Source organism: Anolis carolinensis, chromosome 1 (assembly GCF_035594765.1).
Source record: "Anolis carolinensis isolate JA03-04 chromosome 1, rAnoCar3.1.pri, whole genome shotgun sequence".
Classification (NCBI taxonomy): Eukaryota; Metazoa; Chordata; class Lepidosauria; order Squamata; family Dactyloidae; genus Anolis; species Anolis carolinensis.
In genome coordinates this window covers 166232154-166254119 of record NC_085841.1, presented here as the reverse complement: position 1 = coordinate 166254119, position 21966 = coordinate 166232154, and the positions used below count along the sequence as shown (strand labels likewise).

At 37.4% G+C, this 21966-nt stretch overlaps 1 protein-coding gene across 1 annotated transcript; it reads right to left on the bottom strand.

Moving 5' to 3' along the window:
• Positions 1–21140, bottom strand: cpb2 (carboxypeptidase B2). The gene is made up of 13 exons (XM_003215261.4): positions 20991–21140; positions 19340–19465; positions 17452–17594; positions 15242–15317; positions 13213–13337; positions 13015–13123; positions 9850–9951; positions 9171–9275; positions 5288–5398; positions 2553–2643; positions 1128–1330; positions 654–738; positions 1–280 (listed from the first exon to the last, which is right to left on the bottom strand). Exons 3-13 carry the CDS (start codon positions 17529–17531, stop codon positions 96–98), a joined length of 1272 nt encoding a protein of 423 aa, XP_003215309.1. The 5' UTR covers positions 17532–17594; positions 19340–19465; positions 20991–21140; the 3' UTR covers positions 1–95.
• Positions 21141–21966: the final 826 nt, after the last annotated feature.

The window sequence follows — 21966 nt, the reverse complement described above, 5'->3', positions numbered from 1 at the left end:
TTAGCAACAACCAAAGTTCAATTTTTATTGAAATTGAAATACCAAGCAAGTTGTATTTATCTGGAATGCTGTACAACGTTAAGTGGAATAGTGTGTTACACATTTCTAATAACATGTGAAGCTATTATTTTGATTCCAGTGAGTGCTTCAAAGCAAGTTGGTTTAATGAGATGCTGAGGAAGCAAAAATCCATATCTTCCTTTGTCCCGAAGTTCAAAAGTGAAGGAATACTTTATGCCAAGGTCATATGCCCAGTCATCTGAACCTCCTGGAGCCAAATCTGTAGGAGAAAGCCAAGCACACACATGATCCAGGCCCTGCTGAGCAACCTTATCCTGGCCCTGGCCTATTCACAAACGTGTCTTAATGTTCTTATTATGGCTATTGTGTGTCCTTAAGGAGGCCAGCATATCTTAAAGGCACCAGCTTCCATCTGATCTTAGAATCTAAAAAGGGCCAGCTTTGGTTATTGGACAGGAAACAGCCAACAAATATTAGGTGCTGTAGGTTATAATCAGGAGGATAGAACTGGCAAAACCAGCTCTTAAGCATTCATTGCCTAAGAAAACCCTATGAGATTCATGAGGTTGCCACATGTAGACAGGCAACTTGATGTCACATACACAAACATTTATTTTTATATATATACTTACAAATTGTTTGGGCCCCAGAGCCTGCCAGATAGTGGTTTCGATATGTAGCTTTAATAGCACTAGCTACTTTATTTGCCAAGAATTTCTAAAAACAAGAGAAAATGTGATTACTGTTTAATGTGCATTTATATATAAGTTCTAATTGCAAATAAGAACAGTTTTCTTTACTTCAGTGTTGTATAGTTTTCATGTTCTGTTGTTATTACCTGTGCTCATGCAAGATGCACTCTGCTTATTTATTTTAAGACTTTCATCCTTGACTCAAATATCATTTTGGAAAAACACCTGAAGGAGGCCTGGCAAAGAGCAGTCACCATTGCCTCCTTTATTGCCCTCTCTGCAGCCAATGGGTGATTTTACCCTTAAACATCCCAGTTGTGCCTTATGGGGCTGCAGTGAGCAGTTTTACGCTATTCCTCCCTCTCCTATGCAAGACCCATAGAGACCTTTACACAAGGGCAGTGGGATACTTACCAGCTCATCATGATCTTTACTGTAATTTCTAGTATACGAATATGGAAACAGAACCATCTGGGAGTAAGAGTGCATTGTTATATATGCCTTAATATGATCCTTGTGCTTTCTGAGAAAATTAGCTACAGCTTTTACTTCTGGTTCAGATTCAGGGTAAGGTCCACAGTATGTGTTTTCACATGCATCGTTAGATGCACCTTTACCTTTATTTTAAAAAGATAAAAATAGTTAAAATTGTTAGATCTAGTGAACTGCAAGATTATGAACATTTTTCATTCTAGATGCTCACAGGATTAGAAGCTAAAGCAAATACTCATAAGTAGAAGGCATATTCTTACTTATTGGTATGGTACTGAGAAATATGACCACCTTCTAAGTTTTTCACATTTCGAGGCATTGTGCTTCTAATCGTATATGTGACTATTTTTTTCCCAGAAAAATAAAGACACAAAAATATGGATAATATTTCACACATGAAATTCTCAGTTGTAGGCTTTTTCCTGTAAGAACTCATAAACATCCACACAGGATTTCCAGAGTAGATCATAACATTTCCATCTGAATTTCTTCTTGGTACTTCAGAGTCAAAATGGCCCTCTTGTCATGGTTGATCTACAGATAAGAGAAGTAACCTTGCTTTCAAGTTGAAAACTTTGGAAGATTTGGATTTCACTTCAGGTCTGAGATTCAGGGTTACCAATTGCTTTTCTGTTTAAATACATACACCAATAACCCTTATGTGTTTTTACTTGACCTTTCCTCCTCTGGAGGGCTAAGATAGAATGGAGCTTTTGGGAAATCTGGGTTTTTTTTCACCTCTGGGATTTTGTGTGTGCCTATTAGTAGACAGACATACAGTGCAAACATTGCTATGCTTACATTTTCCCTCACTGAAGACACATCACCAAATCATTTGGTAGTTGGACCTATACACATCTTCACATTCAAATATAATGTGGATGTTTTATAGAAATGCTTACAAAGCAGATCTTTCTAGAGACAGAAATCACACTGAGATCAGTGACATTTACGATCAGACAAGGGAGTATAGGCATTCCCCAAGTTACAAACATCCTCCTTATGAAGGACAATACCGAAGTGAGAGAAATCTACCCCTCGGGAGGGAAATTCACTCTTGGAAGAGTTATCATGGGGAAAAGATGACTCCACTGAAGATTTATCACTAATCCTTATTTACACAAGCCAATTTTTTTCAAAATCCAATTATCAGAGGGACAGAAAGTGAGGAGAAATCTTTGGAACGGGCAGAGACAGCGAAGAAAACACCACAGAGTATTGGCCCTTCCCTATGCTATCCAAAGCTATCCATTGTAAATACGAAACAATTACGAGGTCATGAGTCCACTTCTGTGATTGTAACTGACTTGCAGGAAGCCAGCTAACAAATACAAAACGTAATCTTACCACACCACCCTGCATCGAAATTTCTGTTCAAATCTGTCCCGATGCATCTGTTGCTGCCATGTATTGACCGGTTTTTTCTCCACATTCGGTCCTGTAGGTGTACACACACACATTTCATTAAAATATTGAAGTTATCACCAGTGTTCACTTTTGAATAGAAAACCAAACTTCGAATTCAGATTCACACATTTGGATAGAAGGCTATCTAGTTCAGGATGCAATTGGCCATTCTTATCCAGGGATTCTGTATTTATAAGTTGTTACTAACAGGACTCGATTTTGGGTTCCTGGATCCAAGCTCTGGCAGATACTGAGGGCCCACTATATTTCTACAACACTTTGGACAACTTATACAATGAAAAAATTCAGTTGCAGCTAAACAAAAGCCCACTTTTTAAAAAATTACATGCTATCCTAAACCAGATGCACAAGCTGGTTTGCTCTGACATTGACGTGAATGCTTCTCAGATATGGGAGTACTTCTGTAATGCCTTCCATGAAACAATGCCTTTAAGAATAGCGCTAATGAAAGGAGCCACACATAACATCTAAATTAGTGTATTATTATTATTAGCTGTAGGGAAAGCTTTAAGTGCCTCCCAGTCATAGAAGCTCTGTTTTATTCAGAGGGCTGTTTTCTCCCTGATGAATTTGTTTGTCTCTTTTGATGAAAAGGACCCCTCTTTGAAAAGTTTATTTTGTTTTACTTGGTCTTCTTCTGTTTGCTTCCACAAAGAAGAAAATATGACAAAACTTCTCAAGATTTCTAGGGAGTAAAATGTTTCCAATGAGGCCTTGCTTGTGTAATTATACGAAGCACCAGCATGGTATAATGATTTCAGTGTTTGACTATGACTCAGTAGAGAGAGAGGGTTCAAATCTCCACTCAGCCATGGAAACCCACTGACGTTAGGCAAGTCGCACATTCTCATGCCTATCTCTGTGATCGCATCTCCTCCTATGAACTGGCATGGGCCTTAAGATCTGCCGGGGAAGCCCTTCTCTCACTCCCTCCAACATCCCAAGCAGCTGGTGGGGACAAAAAAAAAAGAGTGGGCCTTCTCGATGGTGGCCCTCCAGCTCTGGAATGCCCTCCCCAAAGAGATCAGGCAAGCCTCTACATTGTCCTCTTTTCACAAGGAACTGAAAACCTTGTGGTTCCGGGAGGTCTTTGAGCAAGATTAGTTGGCTGTTCAACATGTTGACCTTGCTCTACACACTATCCACCCCCGGGTCCTATGATATACTGAAATACAAGTCTTTACCTATCTTTTAACTGATTATGTCTACCTTGCAGCTCAGATTACTGTATTGGACTCCTTCATGTTGATTGGTACTGTAACTCTGTTCATTTTAGATTGAACTGTTTTTACTGCTGTTTTATAATATTGTTTTTATTATGTTTGTTCTTTCATGCCATTGTATGTTGTATTGACAACTGACTGTTTTGTACATGCTGGAAACCACCGAGTCCTTATTTCATCAGCAAATTTACCTTTATTCCCATTAATCATTTGCTTTTTTGTTTTAATTTGGGTTATAGTTTGAACTTTAAAGACAAAGTGCTGAACCTATTTTGGAGCCAGAGATGCTGGAGCTTAAACCTATAGCATACATCAAAAGCCTCATCACACTAGAGCATGGATTCACTTTAAATCCAGTTTCTGGCTCCTACCAAATTCTGAGGTTTGTAGTTTAGTGAGGTCCAGAACCTGTCTTACTGAGCAGTTTAAAGGCCCCTCCCTACACTACATGCCCAAGAATTCTGCAGAAACCGAATTTAAAGTGGATTCATGCTGTAGTGTGATGCGATCCCAAGCTGAAATTGAAGGGTTTCAGATAAAAGGGTGTGTGTCATACTGCTTACAAGGTAGAGTATTGGAGATACAGATGTGTACACATTCACTTTCTGATGCAGGGTCTTAGCCACCATTTTCCTAGCCTTTGTATTCATTTTATGTAATTGTGTTTTTATTTTCCTTTGCCTGAATAGTTTTTTTCCTCATTTCATTTACATCAGTGGTTCCCAAACTTATTTAGCCTACTGCCCCCTTTCCAGAAAAAATATTACTCAGCGTCCTGGAAATTAATTTTTATTTTATTTTAATAGCAATTAAATAGAAAGATGTATGCACCTGTGGCCATCACTGCTCCCCTGGATTGCTGCAGGGTCCACCAGGGGGCGGTAGCGCCTACTTTGGGAATCACTGATTTACATGTATACAAATTGTACACATTGGTTGTAAATGTTTCCTTGCACTTAACTCTGTACTGGATTGTGTCATGAAGTTCAAAACTCCATAGCAAAATGGGGGGAAATAATGAAACAAGGCCCAGCTTGAACCTTGTTAAGTGATGTTCTAGATCAGTGGTTCTCAGCCTGTGGGTCCCCAGGTGTTTTGGCCTACAGCTCCATGAAACCCCAGCCAGTTTACCAGCAGTTAGGATTTCTAGGAGTTGAAGGCCAAAACATCTGGGAACCCACAGGTTGAGAACCACTGCCCTAGGTAATTAGCCTGCATTTTATATTCTGGAAGCATTTAAAGATTGAGACTATATTCCAAATCACAATGATCTGTGTCAATGCCTTTCAAGTATGTGTTTAACTTGAATGATAACTTCCATTAGACACCTCCAGGAAGTGGAACTGGCAGAAGCTTGAGATTTTGCAAGAGGTTTATCATTGAGATTCCCTGAATCAAATTGGATAAAACAGCTGGAAGGCTTGTACTTACTGTAGTCCATGTGTACTCATAGCCATCCACATTCATTACCGGCATGATATAGAAATCAAGGTGCTGTAGAAGCCCTGCCAGTGCGGAATCTCTGCTTAGCGACTGGGTTGCCTATACAGAACGCAAGAATAAGATTTCTTAAAAATAATAATCTTTATTTAATCTTTTTATACATTAAAATCCAAAGGATAGAACTGAAAAAAAGAAAAGAAATATATATATAGAGAAGGAAAGAGAGATAGAGGGGGGAGGGGGAGGGAAGGAGCGGGACAGGGATGAAAGAGAAGGGGAGTTAAATAGATATCCAAAAGTTAAAAGAACGAAGTAAAAGATTGTGTGATGTTGACTTCCAAACATCTTCTTTCAGGTTTTTTTTCCTTCTCCTTCCTTTGTTTTTCTTTTATCTTCTTTCTCCTTATCTTATTTCCTGATTTTTTCTCTGGTGAGTATTATTTTACTGTCCTCACTCTTTATCTTGATTGCTATTATTTTTTTCTATTTTTTTATTTTTTCTTAAATTTGTTTGTGTCTATATGTATATACCTCCTATATTAGTGTCCTGTATTTCTTTTGCTTTAAATATTCTGTTACACAACTCCAGTCTGTCTCCTTCATTTGGTTTCCCTTATTTTTAGATAACAGGAAGGTGAGTCTGTCCATGTTTCTAATATCTACACTTTTTTCAGCCAATCCTCCTCCTCTGAGATATCTTTTTTTCTGCATAGTCTTGCATAGCAGATTTTTGCAGCTATCGTTAACAGAAATAGAAGTTTGTCTTTGTTTTTCTCAAATTTTTGTTCATGTATTCCTAGAAGAAATAACTCTGGTTTCATTGGGATTTTTATTTCTAACATTTTTTGTAAATTTTCTTGAATTCTTTTCCAACATGTGGAAATAGGTTCCTTCTTTCTCTTCGCACCTCCAACACTTATTTTTTATATTTTTGTAACATTTCCCCAGTTTTTGTGGGGCTATATGCCATCTATAGGCCAAAATTGATCCAATTTTCCTTCAAATCCGTTGTGTAGCCTTATTTTAATTTTTTGTCCCATATCTCTTCCCTTCTAATCTTCCTACCTATGTTTTCTTTCCATCTGATCATATATGTTTTTTCCTCTTCCTTTCCTGTTTCCCATTCTACTAAATTTTTTATAAATTTTTGTTATTATTTTCCTATTTGTTTGCAAGATTTTTCCCCCAGAATGTTCTGAAAAGCCTAATTCCTTATCCTTTTTGAAATGTTCTTTTTTGTCAGTATTGGTACCAGGAGATATCTTTATCCAATTGATTCATCTCCTGTTGTGTTTTCATTTTCTCTCCTTGCCTTGTTTTTCTAATAAATCCTTATATTTTAGCCAATTATTCCATCCTAGTAGTCTCCTTTGAGAGGCCTCTAGGGGCGATACCCATAGGGGTGTTTTTTCATATAATTTCTTTTATATTTTTCCCAGGTCTTGTGAATTGTGGATCTTATAAAATGGTTCCCAAAATTATTTTCTTTTTTGGTCATTCTATACCAGAGGTAGGAATGCCATCCTAACCTAAAATTTATCCTCTCCAAATTTAGAATTTTACTATTCTCTAATTTTGTCCAATCTCTCACATTAGAGCACATGCCTCGAAATATAATTTCAGATCTGGTGTGGCCAATCCACCCCTCTTTCTTTCATCAATCATATTTTTCAGTTTTATTCTCAAATTTTTCTTTTGCCAAATATATTTTATTATATCCTTATTCCATTATTTTAATATTCCTTGATTCCTAATTATCGGGAGATTCTGAAATAAAAATATAATTTTTGGTAATATGTTCATCTTCACACTTGCAATTCTGCCTAGTAAAGATACCATATTGAATGAAAAGTATCTGAGAGAACTGTTTTCTTCTTGTTGCTAGTTGCACTTATTTCAGTTTTGACTTATGTAGATGTTATGTGACAGATTTCAATGAGCTCTACCTCTCTCAAAGTCCTCCTCATGTATTGACCAGTCCTGTTAAATATAAACATGGGTAACATTTCCCCTGACCGCATCAGTAACAACTTTGGGGGAAGATCACAGTGTATGCCCCTCCCATTACTTTGATCCTAGGTCTGGTATCAGCAATTGGCTGCTTTTTCAGTAGTCACAAAGCGCCTATGCTGTCCCATGCTGTTTCTTACTGATCACAATACAGGCAGTCCCAAGACAAGGCCTGTAAGTTTATTCTTAAGGTGAATTTGGATGTAGGTCGGAACAGTGTAACTCCATTTTTAAATGTAACTCCCGCCATATATATATATATATATATATATATATATATATATATATATCTCACACTAATAATAATACACTTTATTTATATTCCGCTTTATCTCCCTGAGGGGACTCAGAGTGGATTACAACATACACAGATAGGCAAACATTCGATGCCTTAATACAGTGGAATAACAAGGACATACAAATAGACAGAACAAAGGTAAAGGTTTCCCCTTTCATTTCCGGCTTCCTGGACACGGTGCTCAACTCTGGCCATGGGGAGGTGCTCTTCCACCATTTCCAAGCTGAGGAGCCTGTTGTCCATAGATGCCTCCGGGTTTTGTTGCTGGCATGCTGCATGGGCACCTTTGCCAAAGCGGTACCTATTGATCTCACATTTGTCTGTTTTTGAACTGCTAGGTTGGCAGGAGCTAGGGCTAAGAGTGGACCTTTAGGTCAGCAGATTCAACAGTTCAATGGTTTAACCTGTTGCGCCACCAGGTTTCTGTCCTGATAATTGGATTTTGAAAAACATGGCTTGTTGTAGAAACAAGGATTGGTGATAAAGCTGCAGTGGAGACACCTTTTCCCCATGATAACTCTTCCAGGAGTGAATTTCCCTTCCGCGGGGTAGATTTCTCTCACTTCCTGTTATCTCACCCCCCCCCCAACCCCCCTTTTAAGGAGCCCCTGATGGCGCAGTGGGTTAAACTCTTGTGCTGGCAGGACTGCTGACCAGAAGGTTGGGTTGCTGACTTGAAGGTTTATTTATTTATTTACTACATTTATATCCCGCTCTTCTCACCCCAGAGGGGACTCAAATCCAACCTGAGGAAAGCACAGATGAGCTCCCTCTATCAGCTCCAGCTTCATGCAGGGAAATGAGAGAAGTCTCCCACAAGGATAGTAAAGTATCAAAAAAAATCTGTGCACGCCCTGGGCAACGTCCTTGCAGACGGCCAATTCTCTAACACCAGAAGCGACACAGTTTTTCAAGTCGCTCCTGACACACACAAAAAACTTGTTCTTAACTATGAATTGTTTGTAAGTCGGATGTTTGTAACTCAGGGACTGCCTGTATTGTCATTGAGATACTTGAAGACAGAAAATCCATACTAATATTTTCCCTGGTTTGGGGTCAGGCTGATGGGTTTGTTGTTTCCTGGATCTGTGTTTTTACTGCTTCTTTTTTTAAAGAGAAAGACAATGTTTGTCCTCCCTGGTTCTCAACATTATTATTAATTATTATTATTATTATTATTATTATTATTATTATTATTATTATTATTATTTTATTTTTGTATGCCGCCTCCATCTCCCCAACGGGGACTCGGAGCGGTTCACACGGGGGCAAGTCCAATACAATCATATAACATCATAAAAACAACAGTTAAGACATCAAAGAATGCATTTAAAAAACAAATTAACAAGTCATGATTTAAAATAGACATAATTAAAATATTAAACAATCATTCTCAAATATTATGACAAGTGGTTTAGAGAGTACAGTTTCCTTCAGGACTTTGGGATACAGTTCATTTGGCTTGGCAGATCTGGACTTATTTAGGTTAGAGAAGTGATCCCTGATTAACTCCCTCTCACTTCTTATATACACATTTATTTTGAAAATATGTCATCTACTTACATGTCCTATGAACCAGAGACAAAAAGCAGGAGAAATCCATTCCCGAGCATGGATACCACAATCTATCCAAATGGCATTTTTCTGTGTCCCATTTCCATTTGAAAGCTAAGAGAAGAATGTAAACAGAAATCGTAGTTGCACTGTGGGAATACACGATTTCTTTAGTATAGCTGGACTAAATCTTGTAGTTTGCCTGGGGTGGAGGGGGGATAGTTCTCAAAATAATGCAGGATACTTGGTCATACCTTTGTTTTCTTTGAATATATTTCTAAATACATTCCTGTAAATTGCTATTCACAAAAAAAGAAATTACTCTCTAATCCATGTGCTCTGCAACAGTCAACAAAGCTTAGGATAATCACTATACTAAAACAAAACATGCACCACGTAACATCCTATATATTCATATGTAACATGAGAAATTTTAGTAACAAAATCAGCCTAGAGTAATCCTCAATCTATCTATGGATCATATCAAAATTCACCTGCCCTCGATTTATACATGAGTATAAATCAATATATATTAATCTATTTGATTAATTCAACCCCCATTTCCACAACAATTACAATAATGTTGAGAGATGGGATTTGCTGTGTAATTGCGTTTTAACCCCATGATGTGATGAGGTTAAAAAATAACATCAAGATGTCTGGCTACAATGTTATCAGAAACTTATACCTTCAAAATATAAAGCGACCGTTTTTCATAGGATGCTCCAATGGAGATTTTTTGGATGATATCGGAATGTTGTGCAGCTATTTCTTCCATCCAGGAATATATCTAAAATACCAAATCCATTTTGTTAGCAATAATAGTTTCAATTGATGGGTCTTTTAGCATATTCCAATTTTGTTACCCTTTGAAACCCGAGGTGGCATATATGCGGTAACCAAAATATCTTTCATCGAAGTACAGATCAGATCCAATACTATCTTACTTTTGGAAATGTGGGTGCAACATGTGCCCTGGAACACAAATTTAGATTTTCATATTGTGATAAATAGTGACCTTGAAGCAGGGAACGATGACACTATGTAACACCATTTTTGTTCCTGGGTTATAAATGTCATTTCCAAATTGGTTCTATCATAAAAACATGGATTTTTTTTTAGTAAAGGTAAAGGTTTTCCCCTGACGTTAAGTCTAGTCGTGTCCGACTCAGTGGGGTGGTTATCTCCATTTCTAGGTCGAACAGCCAGCGTTGTCTGGAGACACCTCCATGATCATGTGGCTACATGATTGCATGAAGTGCCATTACCTTCCTGCCAGATCTACTTACATTTGCAGGTTTTCGAACTGCTAGGTTGGCAGAAGCTGGGGCTAACAGCGGGAGCTCACCCTGCTTCCTGGATTTGAACCGCCGACCTTTTGGTTAGCAAGTTCAGCAGCTCAGTGGTTTAACCCACTGCGCCACCAAGTTTAATAAAACTTTATTAAACTGCAAAAGTTTTGTTCTTGCAGGATATTCTGCAGCACATTTTGCTATAGTTTTTCAATGAATCTCTTACTGAGTCTCAACCAATACAACCTAGTTTGTGGCAGCCACAAAAACAAAGTTTCTGGAGTATAACAACTATTTTCAAAGTAAGTACCACACAATTAAACAGGAAATAAAACTTTCAAATCAGAACATTATTTTTTTCCAAATTTTGTTACATAGTGTTATGTTACGGTACACCAATATTCAGGGCACCAATCAGGACTTTTTTGTAATAGGCCTTTGTTTGTAGCTCATTACCTAATGTGTTATTTATGCACAATGCATTATTGATGTATTGGTTTAATATTTTTCGGCATCTGTTTTCAGCATCTTGAACCTCTCCCTCCAAATGGTTCTCTAGAGAATTATCAGAGCTATGTACAGCTGACTGCCCATCCTGCCCCAAAACTGACCTTCCTCCTTCTTAACCTGAAATCCAAGCTGCACCGGAAACATGTAGCTTCCCTTCACAAGCTAAACAGCATTCTGGGAAGCTTCCTGGAAGCAATCTTGGTATTCACTGAGTGCTTTAGTCACTAAAGTGACATAGGAACAGGACACAACTGGAGATACCCTTGCTTTCTTGTTGTTCTTTGCATTTATGTTCTCTTGAAGTTATAAATTTATGCAATCCAGTGCAGGTTGGGACTTCCCATGTCAGACGGATAGAGAACCCACCCCAGGTTTTAACCCAGGTCTTAAAGGAGCTCATAATGGTGTTTGAACTTGGTTCAGCACCTGGGAGAGCCCCTTTAAAAATAGCCCTAATCTGGAAGGGATTGACATCCCCCCCATGATGTACCAGTGATGTAATTCAAGTTCTTAATTGATATAAAACGTGAAATAGGTCATCTCATAAAGGAGCAGTGGTTATTCCTTGGAAATGACATTGCTTATAGAATGACAGGCAGGAAGACACTGTTGTATCCCAGAGCTACACCTCTCTAACCAGAAGACACCACACCAGCTGAATATATCAGCAAGCAGTTTATTGAAGAATATATATAAAAGCCAAGCAATAAAAAGGATTAAAAGGTAAAGTCTCAAAAGGTCTCTTCAAAACATCAGCAATAGTCCATCACTTCCAAGGTACAGGAATAAATCACAAGGTACAAGGTTGTAAAATCCAGAAACACAAGGCACAGTAAATCCCAAAAGACAAGGCATGAACTTGGTAGAATACCCTTGGATTCAAAGAGCAAGACTTGGCTGACAAGAAACCATGAAACAAAATCCATATACCGGTAGGAAACTTAGAGCATGAACAGGCATGACTGACTTGAAGCACCAACGTTGAACCCAATGGAGTAACAGGCTTTTCCCATTCCCTTAATAAACCTCCCCTGAGAAAAACATATTTCATTTCACTTTCTCAGATAATTTATCAGCTCTTTTTTCTCAAAGACGGAATGACTGATAAAGAAGCTGGGAATTCTCTCTGTTTACAAAAATCTTGCCTCCTATCTGCCAGCTCATTACCCTCTGCAGATGCATCTATATCTGAAGAATCTCCCTCAAAAAAGAGCCCCCTTTCAGGAATTTGGTCTTGAGGCTCCAGTCTTCTTCTGCAGAAGCCTTTGGCTCTAAGACAAGCCTGTCAAGACCACCATCCCCATTACAATCAGACAAAGGCCCAGAATCAGACACAGGCCCAGGCCCAGAAACCTCATTGACATCAGGTGCTAACACAGATAACACAGGCTTAACTACAACAGACATATTCAGAACAAAGCTCAGAACCTTACCCTCAAGCATTGATGTCTGCTATAACAGGTGTACTATTTATTTTTCCTTTTGCTTAAGCTAAATACTACGAAGATTGAGTCTCCCTTATCCGAAGTGCTTGGAACCAGAAGTGTTTTGGATTTTGGAATACCAACATTTGTATTTATATTTGCCTATACATATACATAGAGACATGTCTTGGAGATGGGTCTCAAGTTTAAATACAACATCCACGTATGTTTGATAGAAATTTTATATCTATAATTGGAAGGTAATTGTATGCAATATCTTTAATATGCATAAGACATGCAATCAGAAAGCCAAGGTGTCCTTATCTCAGAATTCTGGATAAAGTAAACTCAAATTGTAGTTTATGTTTTAAGCTGTTACTGCATCACTGTGTCTGCTGTCCTAGATGCAATCATATTTCAAGTTTTAAGTTGCAACTGCATGCCTAAAGTGACAATTCTAGATTCAGTATTCTGCAAGTAAGCCGTTAGGAGTTGTGGGAGTTGAAGTCCAAAACAACTGGAGGGCCAAAGTTTGCCCATGCCTGGTGTATAAGGTATTGTGCACTGAATTCACCACAGTTTTTAGGGCAGGATGGAATATTAAAATGAATAATAGCCACATCTTACCACTTTTAGAGAATGATACTGTTCATAAAATGATGCAGAACTGCGGGGGGAAACAGTGTCATTGGCAGTTTGTGTCACAATAATTTTGTGAACATCCTCCAGCGATACTCTGGAAAAGAAAAGGAAATGATTCAGAACTCAATCACAATGGCTAATATTTTTAAAGTTTTAAAAGTGTACGACAGGAAATAACCATACCTGTAAAGGATGGCAGATCTGTTAAGTGCAGCTTTCACATCATCTACATCAGAAATGTTGACATAGAAATGTACCTCTTTGTTTTTCATTATGTTCCTAGGTGAGTCAGGTTGCCAAAGCACAACCTATTATATTTCCAAAAAACATTCAAATAACATTGAAATAAAACTGGGTTCATTTATTTATTTATTAGATTCATATCCTGACTTTCTTACAGCAAACATCTCACAAGGTGACAAAAGCAAACAGTGATAAAATGAAATATAGCAGAAGAAAAAAGTAAGAGAAATTAATCATCGATAGATTAATCATTATTGGCTTCTCCCTCAAAATAACACATTGTTACATAATTAACACATAACTGTACCCACAAGATAGGGAGTTTAAGACATTTCATTTGAAGAATTAAAAACAATGGCCAGAATTCACCAATGCAGTTACAAATGTGTAATTGTGTGTTATGAACTTGTGACTGTTTCATATTCAAAGCCTCTACATATAGCCTAGCTTGGGAGTTATAGGGATTTACAACACACACACACCCATCCTCACTTGTTGGGCAGCAGCAGGAGCGATCAATGGAATTTGTTAACTAGGAAGCAGCTGACTGATGCTCTCCATCATGTGAGTGATCACCAAAGTGAGGGGACATGTGACAGGGATCCGTCTTCTGCCTGTCTCACCAGACAGAGATTGCTCACAGGAGGGAATGGGACTGCCTTATCAGTGGGGAACAGACCTTTGATGCTTGCAGCAGTTGCTGTCTGAGAAGTGGAGACTGGGAGGGTTGGAGCAAAAGAACGCTAAGAGACTACGGTGGTTAGGGTGATTCGTAAATGCCTCATGAATTGCAGTTAATGTCCCCAAATTTCAGCTTCCTGAGTTCTTAAGCTGGCAAAAGCAACTGGGATCATAATTGACCCAACAAATGTATTGATTTTGTGTGGATTACAATTTTGGGTTAAATAAACATAAAGTACAGTAGAGTCTCACTTATCCAACATAAACGGGCCGGCAGAATGTTGGATAAGCGAATATGTTGGATAATAAGGAGGCATTAAGGAAAAGCCTATTAAACATCAAATTAGGTTATGATTTTACAAATGACAAAACATCATGTTAGACAACAAATTTAGCAGAAAAAGTAGTTCAATACGCAGTAATGCTATGTAGTAATTACTGTATTTATGAATTTAGCACCAAAATATCACAATATATTGAAAACATTGACTACAAAAATGCGTTGGATAATCCAGAATGTTGGATAAGCGAGTGTTGGATAAGTGGGACTCTACTGTAATTGTTGTGTGAGTATCACACTACACCTCTGAAGACCAGGGTTCAAATCACCCCTTAGCCTTGGAAACCTAATAGACGAAATTGGGCAAGTCACAATCTCTCATTCTCAAAGGAAGACAATGGCAAACCTCCTCTGAACTTATTGTCACCATAAATCGGAAACAACTTGAAGGCACACAACAACAAGGAACATAACTTGTTTAACTAATAATGTAACATTTGTTCCCACTGATATATTTGCTTTGGAAATATGCCTTAATTATGCTAAGTTACCCTACAAAATAGCTTGTTAGAGGATACCACTATTACCTGAAACTTTTGAAATCCATGTGCTGTTACAAGTTGAGTGTATCTTATCCAAAATTATGAACAGAAGTGTTTTGAATTTTGCATTTTTTTGTTTTATATTACCTGTATTTGCATATACATACATAATAGGAAATATCTTGGCGCTAGGACCCAAGTCTAAACACAAAATTCATTTGTGTTTCATATACACCTTATACACATAGCCTGAAGATAATTGTATGCAATTTTAAAAACAATTTTGTACGTGAAACAAAGCTTATATATATTGAAAACAAAGGTGTTACTATTTCAGTTATCCACATGGACAAATTCAGATTTTGAAGCATTTTGTATTTTGGTATTCTGAATAGAAAATGCTCAACCTATGTTTACATAGGATCTGAGAAGGTTACAATTGCAATAGTTTGCTAGAGGTGGTTACCTGGAAAGCAGTGGTCAAATTCTGGAGAATTTCAACTTGCCTGCTAGTATGTGGAAGAGCCCACAGTACCTGGTCACTGGAAAAGAGAGGAGAGTTAGAAGGAGGAGTATTTGATAGAACAATCCCATTGTTCTGGTAAAAGCATTCAAATAAAACACCAGAGATGATGATTCTGAATGGAGGAATGGACATCTAGAGTTTCAAGCAGATTAAGGTGATACGTATTTCAAAATAAGATTCAGATCAGGTGTGGGAATCATGTGGCACTCCAGATGTTGTACTACTACTCTCAGCATTCATCACTACAGGATATGCTGACTAGATCTCCTGGAAGGTTTAATCTAACAATATGTGGAGAGCTGCATGGGGAGTTTCTCTTCCCAAACCATGAGATGATGATGATGTTGGAATTAATAGAATTTGATAAATTAACAGCTTTGTAGAAGAATGGGTTATTGGATACATTCTCAAAAGAATAGGAACCTCTTTCTCAATGTTTATGTGAGAGAGACAAAAATATAGTAAAGGTAAAGGTTTCCCCTGACGTTAAGTCCAGTCGTGCCCGACTCTGGGGGTTGGTGCTCATCTCCATTTCTAAGCCAAAGAGCCAGCATTGTCCATAGACACTTCCTAGGTCATGTGGCTGGCATGACTGCATGGAGTACCGTTACCTTCCTGCCGGAGCAGTACCTATTGATCTACTCACATTTGCATGTTTTCGAACTGCTAGGTTGGCAGAAGCTGGAGCTAACAGCGGGAGCTCACTCCGCTCCCCAGATTCAAACCTGCAACCTTTCGGTCTGCAAGTTCAGCAGCTCAGCGCTTTAACACGCTGCGCCATTGAGGACAAATTACACATATAAATTGAAGGGATTATTATTACTTAAAATAGAAAAAAACAAGTAGAAGTAAATAGTTTATTGTGTACTAGGTGGAAGAATCAGGTAAAATTATATGGAGACCGATGATAGGAAAGCGGGAATTTATTTAAAATTATCTGTGTGTGTATGTTTGCATTTTGGATTAGTGTTTCTCTTTTTTTAAAACAAGCATGCTTATTCTCTCTCTTTTAAATCGAGCCTCGCTTATCTCACAGGAAGTAATCACAACTATCCTATTATTGGGCAATCATTGCAAAATACAATTCTATACCAGGAAGAAGAAGCCTAGAAACAGAAGGTGATGAAATCTTAAAGGTATTGGATTTACAATGAAATTTATTTACTTGAGAGTAAACTTTCGGAACTAAGTTATGAACTAAGGTTTTTTTTCATGTCAGGAGCGACTTGAGAAACTGCAAGTCACTTCTGGTGTGAGAAAATTGGCCGTCTGCAAGGATGTTGCCCAAGGGACACCTGGATGTTTAAATATTTTTACCATCCTTGTGGGAGGCTTCTCTCATGTCCCCGCATGGAACTGGAGCTGATAGAGGGAGCTCATTCGCGCTCTCCCCAGGTTGGATTCGAACCGGCAACCTTCAGGTCAGCAACCCAACCTTCAAGTCATCAGTCCTGCCGGCACAAGGGTTTAACCCACTGCGCCATCGCGGGCTCCTTGCTATGAACTAAGTAACTCCTAGTAAACAGAATGGAATTTAACTTCAAACTAATCAAGAATTGGACTGCACTGCAACCCTATACAACTAAAAAATTCAAACGCAGAAAGTTGTGCACTTGTTCTAAGGATCGCTCAATCTGCATTCATAGTACACATTTTCCCTAAGTGTTCTGCAAAATTTCATATCTAGGTGTTTTTGTTTTTGAAGTCTGGCAATGATCTGTCAACATACTGTTCTGAAACTAAAGGTTAGAAAGCACCAAAAACATTAACTAATTGCTTTCTCTCATATGCATTTATGTTTCTTTTTTCATAATATAGAAGGCATTATTTTAGTACATCTCTGTGAAGATTTTTTTCCATTATGTGACATGGAGTTCTGTACTTGCGTTGGGGTCAGCAGGAGTCTCTACAAAAGGGTTAAGTACAGGATTGGCCTGTTAGTTTCAAGTGCTATATATTGGTAGGAACCCAATTGCTTTGTGAGTTGATATACTTGTTAGGAATAAAATCTGAGAATTCAGCAACATATTCGACACTATACATCCTGCTTTCATTAAAATTAGTTTGCTATCTCTCTCGTGTTCAGTCAAAAGTATGATTTTACTCTCTGCAGATATTTCCCACCTTTCACTAAAAAAATACATACATACCTTTGGAGAGATGAGACACACTTCATTTGACAGGCGACAAATGCCATGCCAATTAAAAGGAAGACTTTCATAGCAGTCATTTCCAATGAAACCAAGTAAAGCAGTGAAGGTTCAGGACCTACATTGTTGATTTTCTAAAGTCTCTGTTGAAAGAGTGGTTAAAATTTAATGCACTCACCTCCCATTACGTTGCGGCAAAGACAGAAGGATTCCATTGAATTCCCAAAACGTGAAGCATGCCTTCACATGGAGTTTAAACAGCCACAAAGGTAAACAAATTCCTCTGTTACCCCATTGAATAGGTATCATCCCTCATTTGAGCCATGAAACAAAATGGCCTTTCTTCACATTTCTTTAGACGTCCTGGAATACTTTGCCCAGTTATGGGTAACATAGTTTAAGAAGGATACTGACAAGCTGGAACATCTCCAAAGGAGAGTAACTACAATAGTAACAGATATAAAAAGCAAGACCTGTGAGGACTTGTTGTGTTTAACTTAGAGAAGACTGAGGGCCTATATTCCAAGCTCTTTCTCCCAGGTTCCGATCCCAGGTTTTCTGCTCTAAACTGGATTATATGAGTCTGCATTGCCAGATAATCTGGGATAAACAGAAAACCTGGAATCAGATCCTGGGATATAGGGCCATTCTGGAAGGGCCCTGAGATAATAATAATAATAATAATAATAATAATAATAATAATAATAATAATAATAATAACAACTTTATTTTTATACCCCGCCCCATCTCGCCATCTCCCCGAAGGGACTCAGGGCGGCTTACATGGGGCCAGGCCCAATAAAACAAACAAATAACAATAACAAAGCAATAAAACAATATTACATGATATCATGAGAGAGCCATTTTCAAATACCTTAGCGATGTCATGTGGAGATGGAGCAGGCTTGTTTCTGCTGCTCCAGCAACAAGTGCTGGAATTCAATAAGGGACCTGTATTTTAATGTTAACTGTTATTTTTTAAATTAATACCACTGATATTTAATTGTTTTTTAATGTTTGTATATTTTTGGATTTTAAATTGTATTGAAATGCTTTTAATATAAGACACTTTGAGTCTCCTTTGTGGAGAAAAAAGTGGGGTATAAATAAACATCATAATCGTCATTGGCATCATAATTTAATGATGAAGAGGATCTGCCAAAAGTCTTCCTCTTGACAGCCTTTCAGATATTTAAAGTTGCCTATCATATTGATTATATGTGAAAAGTTATATATATACACACACATGCACAGGTTTGAAGAGAAAGAAAAAAGATACAATAGCATACAAGAAAAGGTTATGGCATTGAAGAGTGCTAAAACAGTAGCCATAATGGGTTTGTGCTACATAGACAATTTTTCCTGAGCTTGGACACGTACTTTAAAAAAATAATCAAATTCATCATGGCATCTGAATTTTTAGTACTGGACAATTATTTAGCTTCATAAGCCCCATGGTCAGTCCTTTAACCACTAATGGTCAAAACTCACGTTGAGACTTTATAAGTGTTCTTCTGTCTGCAAGTAATACAAGTGAGCCATTTTGTAATGTACATCTTCAGCATATTATGTTACAAAGCAAGGGAGCCAGCAAAGTGACCATTGCTCATTAGCTCTGCTACAGAATGTGGCTAGTGTTTCTCAGTGCTGTAGTACTGACAAGCATTGGTAAAACTTAGTTTGGACCAAGACACTTGCATCTTTGCAGTTCACTAACAGCACTTCTACTACATACTGTAGCTAAGTATGAGTAAAGACATACAGCATAGAGTCCATGACAGAGAATGTTGGTCATTGTCCACTTTTATGTATGCCTTTCTAGCAGACTTTAAGACAGATATATTGGTTCAATTGTTCCTATCACTTTTCAGCTTACCAACTAGCTTACCTTAAGTTTGTAGTCCTTTGTAGCAAAATAATTTCCTCCATCATATATAGCAACCAGTCATGGGAAACTTGGTGTGGCGCTACCTTCTAGTATTTCCTCTTTAGTGCCTTGTAGGGGCAGTGCAAGCTAATCCAAAAGAAAATGATGACCAATTGTTTGTTGTCTGAGAAAGCTCTATATTTTCCTTGTGTGGTCAAAGCACAGGAACAGCCAAGCTGTAGCACTTCTAACCAGTACTCAGCTCTATTGTCATAGTTATGACATTTCACCTTGAACATTGCCATAATGTGCTTCATAGAAACTGGGAGTACAAACCACCAAGAGACATTTCTAGACTCTCTCCAGACTTTCACACTGCATTATTATAGTGCTGTTATGTGATTTCAGCATACATAAGAACCACTGGTTCGGGGATCTAGTGTATCTAGCTTTTCAAAAGGCTGATTGAGATACAGATGGGTTGAAGGCAAAATCAGAGGTTTATTCTCAGTGGCCAAACAGGATCTTGTGATGTAATGAAAAATCAAAATGTGTAGTCCACGCACTGCCTTGCCAGAGAAAGAAGATATGCGCCAAGCAGGTGAACAATAAAGAACAAGTACTGTATATACTCGAGTATAAGCCTAGTTTTTCATCCCTTTTTTAAAACTGAAAAAGCTTCCCTTGGCTTATATTCGGGTGAGGGTCCTGGTTGGTTTATATTTGGGTCAGCTTATACTCAAGAATATATGGTACATTTATTATTTTTCTCTATTGTTATTGGTATTATTACATTTATTATTTTTGTCTATTATTGTTGCTACTATTACATTTTACTCTATTTTTATTATTATTAATACATTTATTATTTCACTGATATTATTATTATTATTGCATTTATTATTTTACTTTATTTATTATTACATGTATTATTTTCCTGTATTTATTATTATTATTATTATTATTATTATTATTATTATTATTATTATTATTACATGTATTATTTTACTCTATTATTATTATTAAAAGGATACATAAGCACATTGAAGACGATGAGAATAATGATTTGTTCAGAGTTGGACAGTCTTATCTTAAATTTGAGCTTTATGTAAGTACAGTAGAGTCTCACTTATCCAACATAAACGGGCCAGCAGAATGTTGGATAAGTGTTGGATAATAAGGAGATATTAAGAAAAAGCCTATTAAACATCAAAACAGGTTATGATTTTACAAATTAAGCACTAAAACATCATGTTATACAACAAATTTGACAGAAAAAGTAGTTCATTATACATTAATGCTATGTAGTAATTACTGTATTTATGAATTTAGCACCAAAATATCATGATATATTGAAAACATTGACTACAAAAATGCGTTGGATAATCTAGAACGTTGGATAAGTGAGTGTGGGATAAGTGAGACTCTACTGTATTCAAAAATATTTAACCTACTGATGCCTCAATCAATGTAATTTTATTGGTATCTATTTTTATTTCTGAAATTTACCACCCTCAGCTTATACTGGAGTCAATGTTTTCCCAGTTTTTTGTGGTAAAATTAGGTGCCTTGGCTTATACTCGGGTCGGCTTATACTTGAGTATATATGGTAATTTAGTCTTCTTAAATCCAGAACAACATATGTACAATGTGATCAGTTGCACCAACTCACATAATGTCCTTTCATGAGAGATCTAAAATAGTCTTTCCTTTGTCCATGTGGATAAATTCCTTCCAGCAGCGCATGAAGCAAGAGCACAGTTCAAACTCTTTCTCTCTGCTTCTCTCTTCAAACTCTCTCTGCACCTGCATAGCTCAAAGCCTGAACAAAAATGCAACAGCATCAAAAAATCCCAGGCTCAACCAGCTCTCCAGACATGGCTCAACCAATCAGCTTCATGCATCTTATTTTGCAGTTGACACACACACATTAACTGATTTCTTACATATCGTAACACCCCTCCTTGTGTCAACAAGAAAATAAATCTTTTACATTTACACAGTATATTAAAAATACACAAATCATTCAACACTGCTAAGTTCAAAGCAGATAATGTGGGATTTTATTCAGCTGTGTGGAAGGGGCCCAAGATAAACAATGGGTGCTGTAGGGAGATGACCATCTCAATGGGTGTTGCAAAGGTTAGCCTGGCTGAAGGCAGGGGAGAGGGAAACATTCCCGGATCATTTCAGATGGAGGCAGGAAAGGGAACCCTGGGCTCTGATGCAAGTCTGTTGTGTGTTTTCCAGCTCATTGTGAGAGGATTCTGGTAATCTGAGGGATTGTTTTCTGGGGTTTGGAGTATGTTAGGCAACATTCAAAAGATGGACTCAACACTGGTATTTTCATGAAGACATTCTAGTCTATATATTTGTAGAAATGCTCTGACTCACTGCCTGTATATTATAATTTATTATGTTTTATTTTATTTAATAAAAGAACTTTCCTAAAATAAAAAAGTGATACAACAGACCATAGGATAATTCTGCCTGAAATGCAGGCATTTATAGTCTACCATCTAAGGAAATACATTAAAAAGTATTCTTAATGTACTGAAAAGCAAAATATACGATTCTAGGCGTAAGAACATGATTTATTACTCGCATTAATGAAATACAGACTTATCATAAATGCACATTATATTATT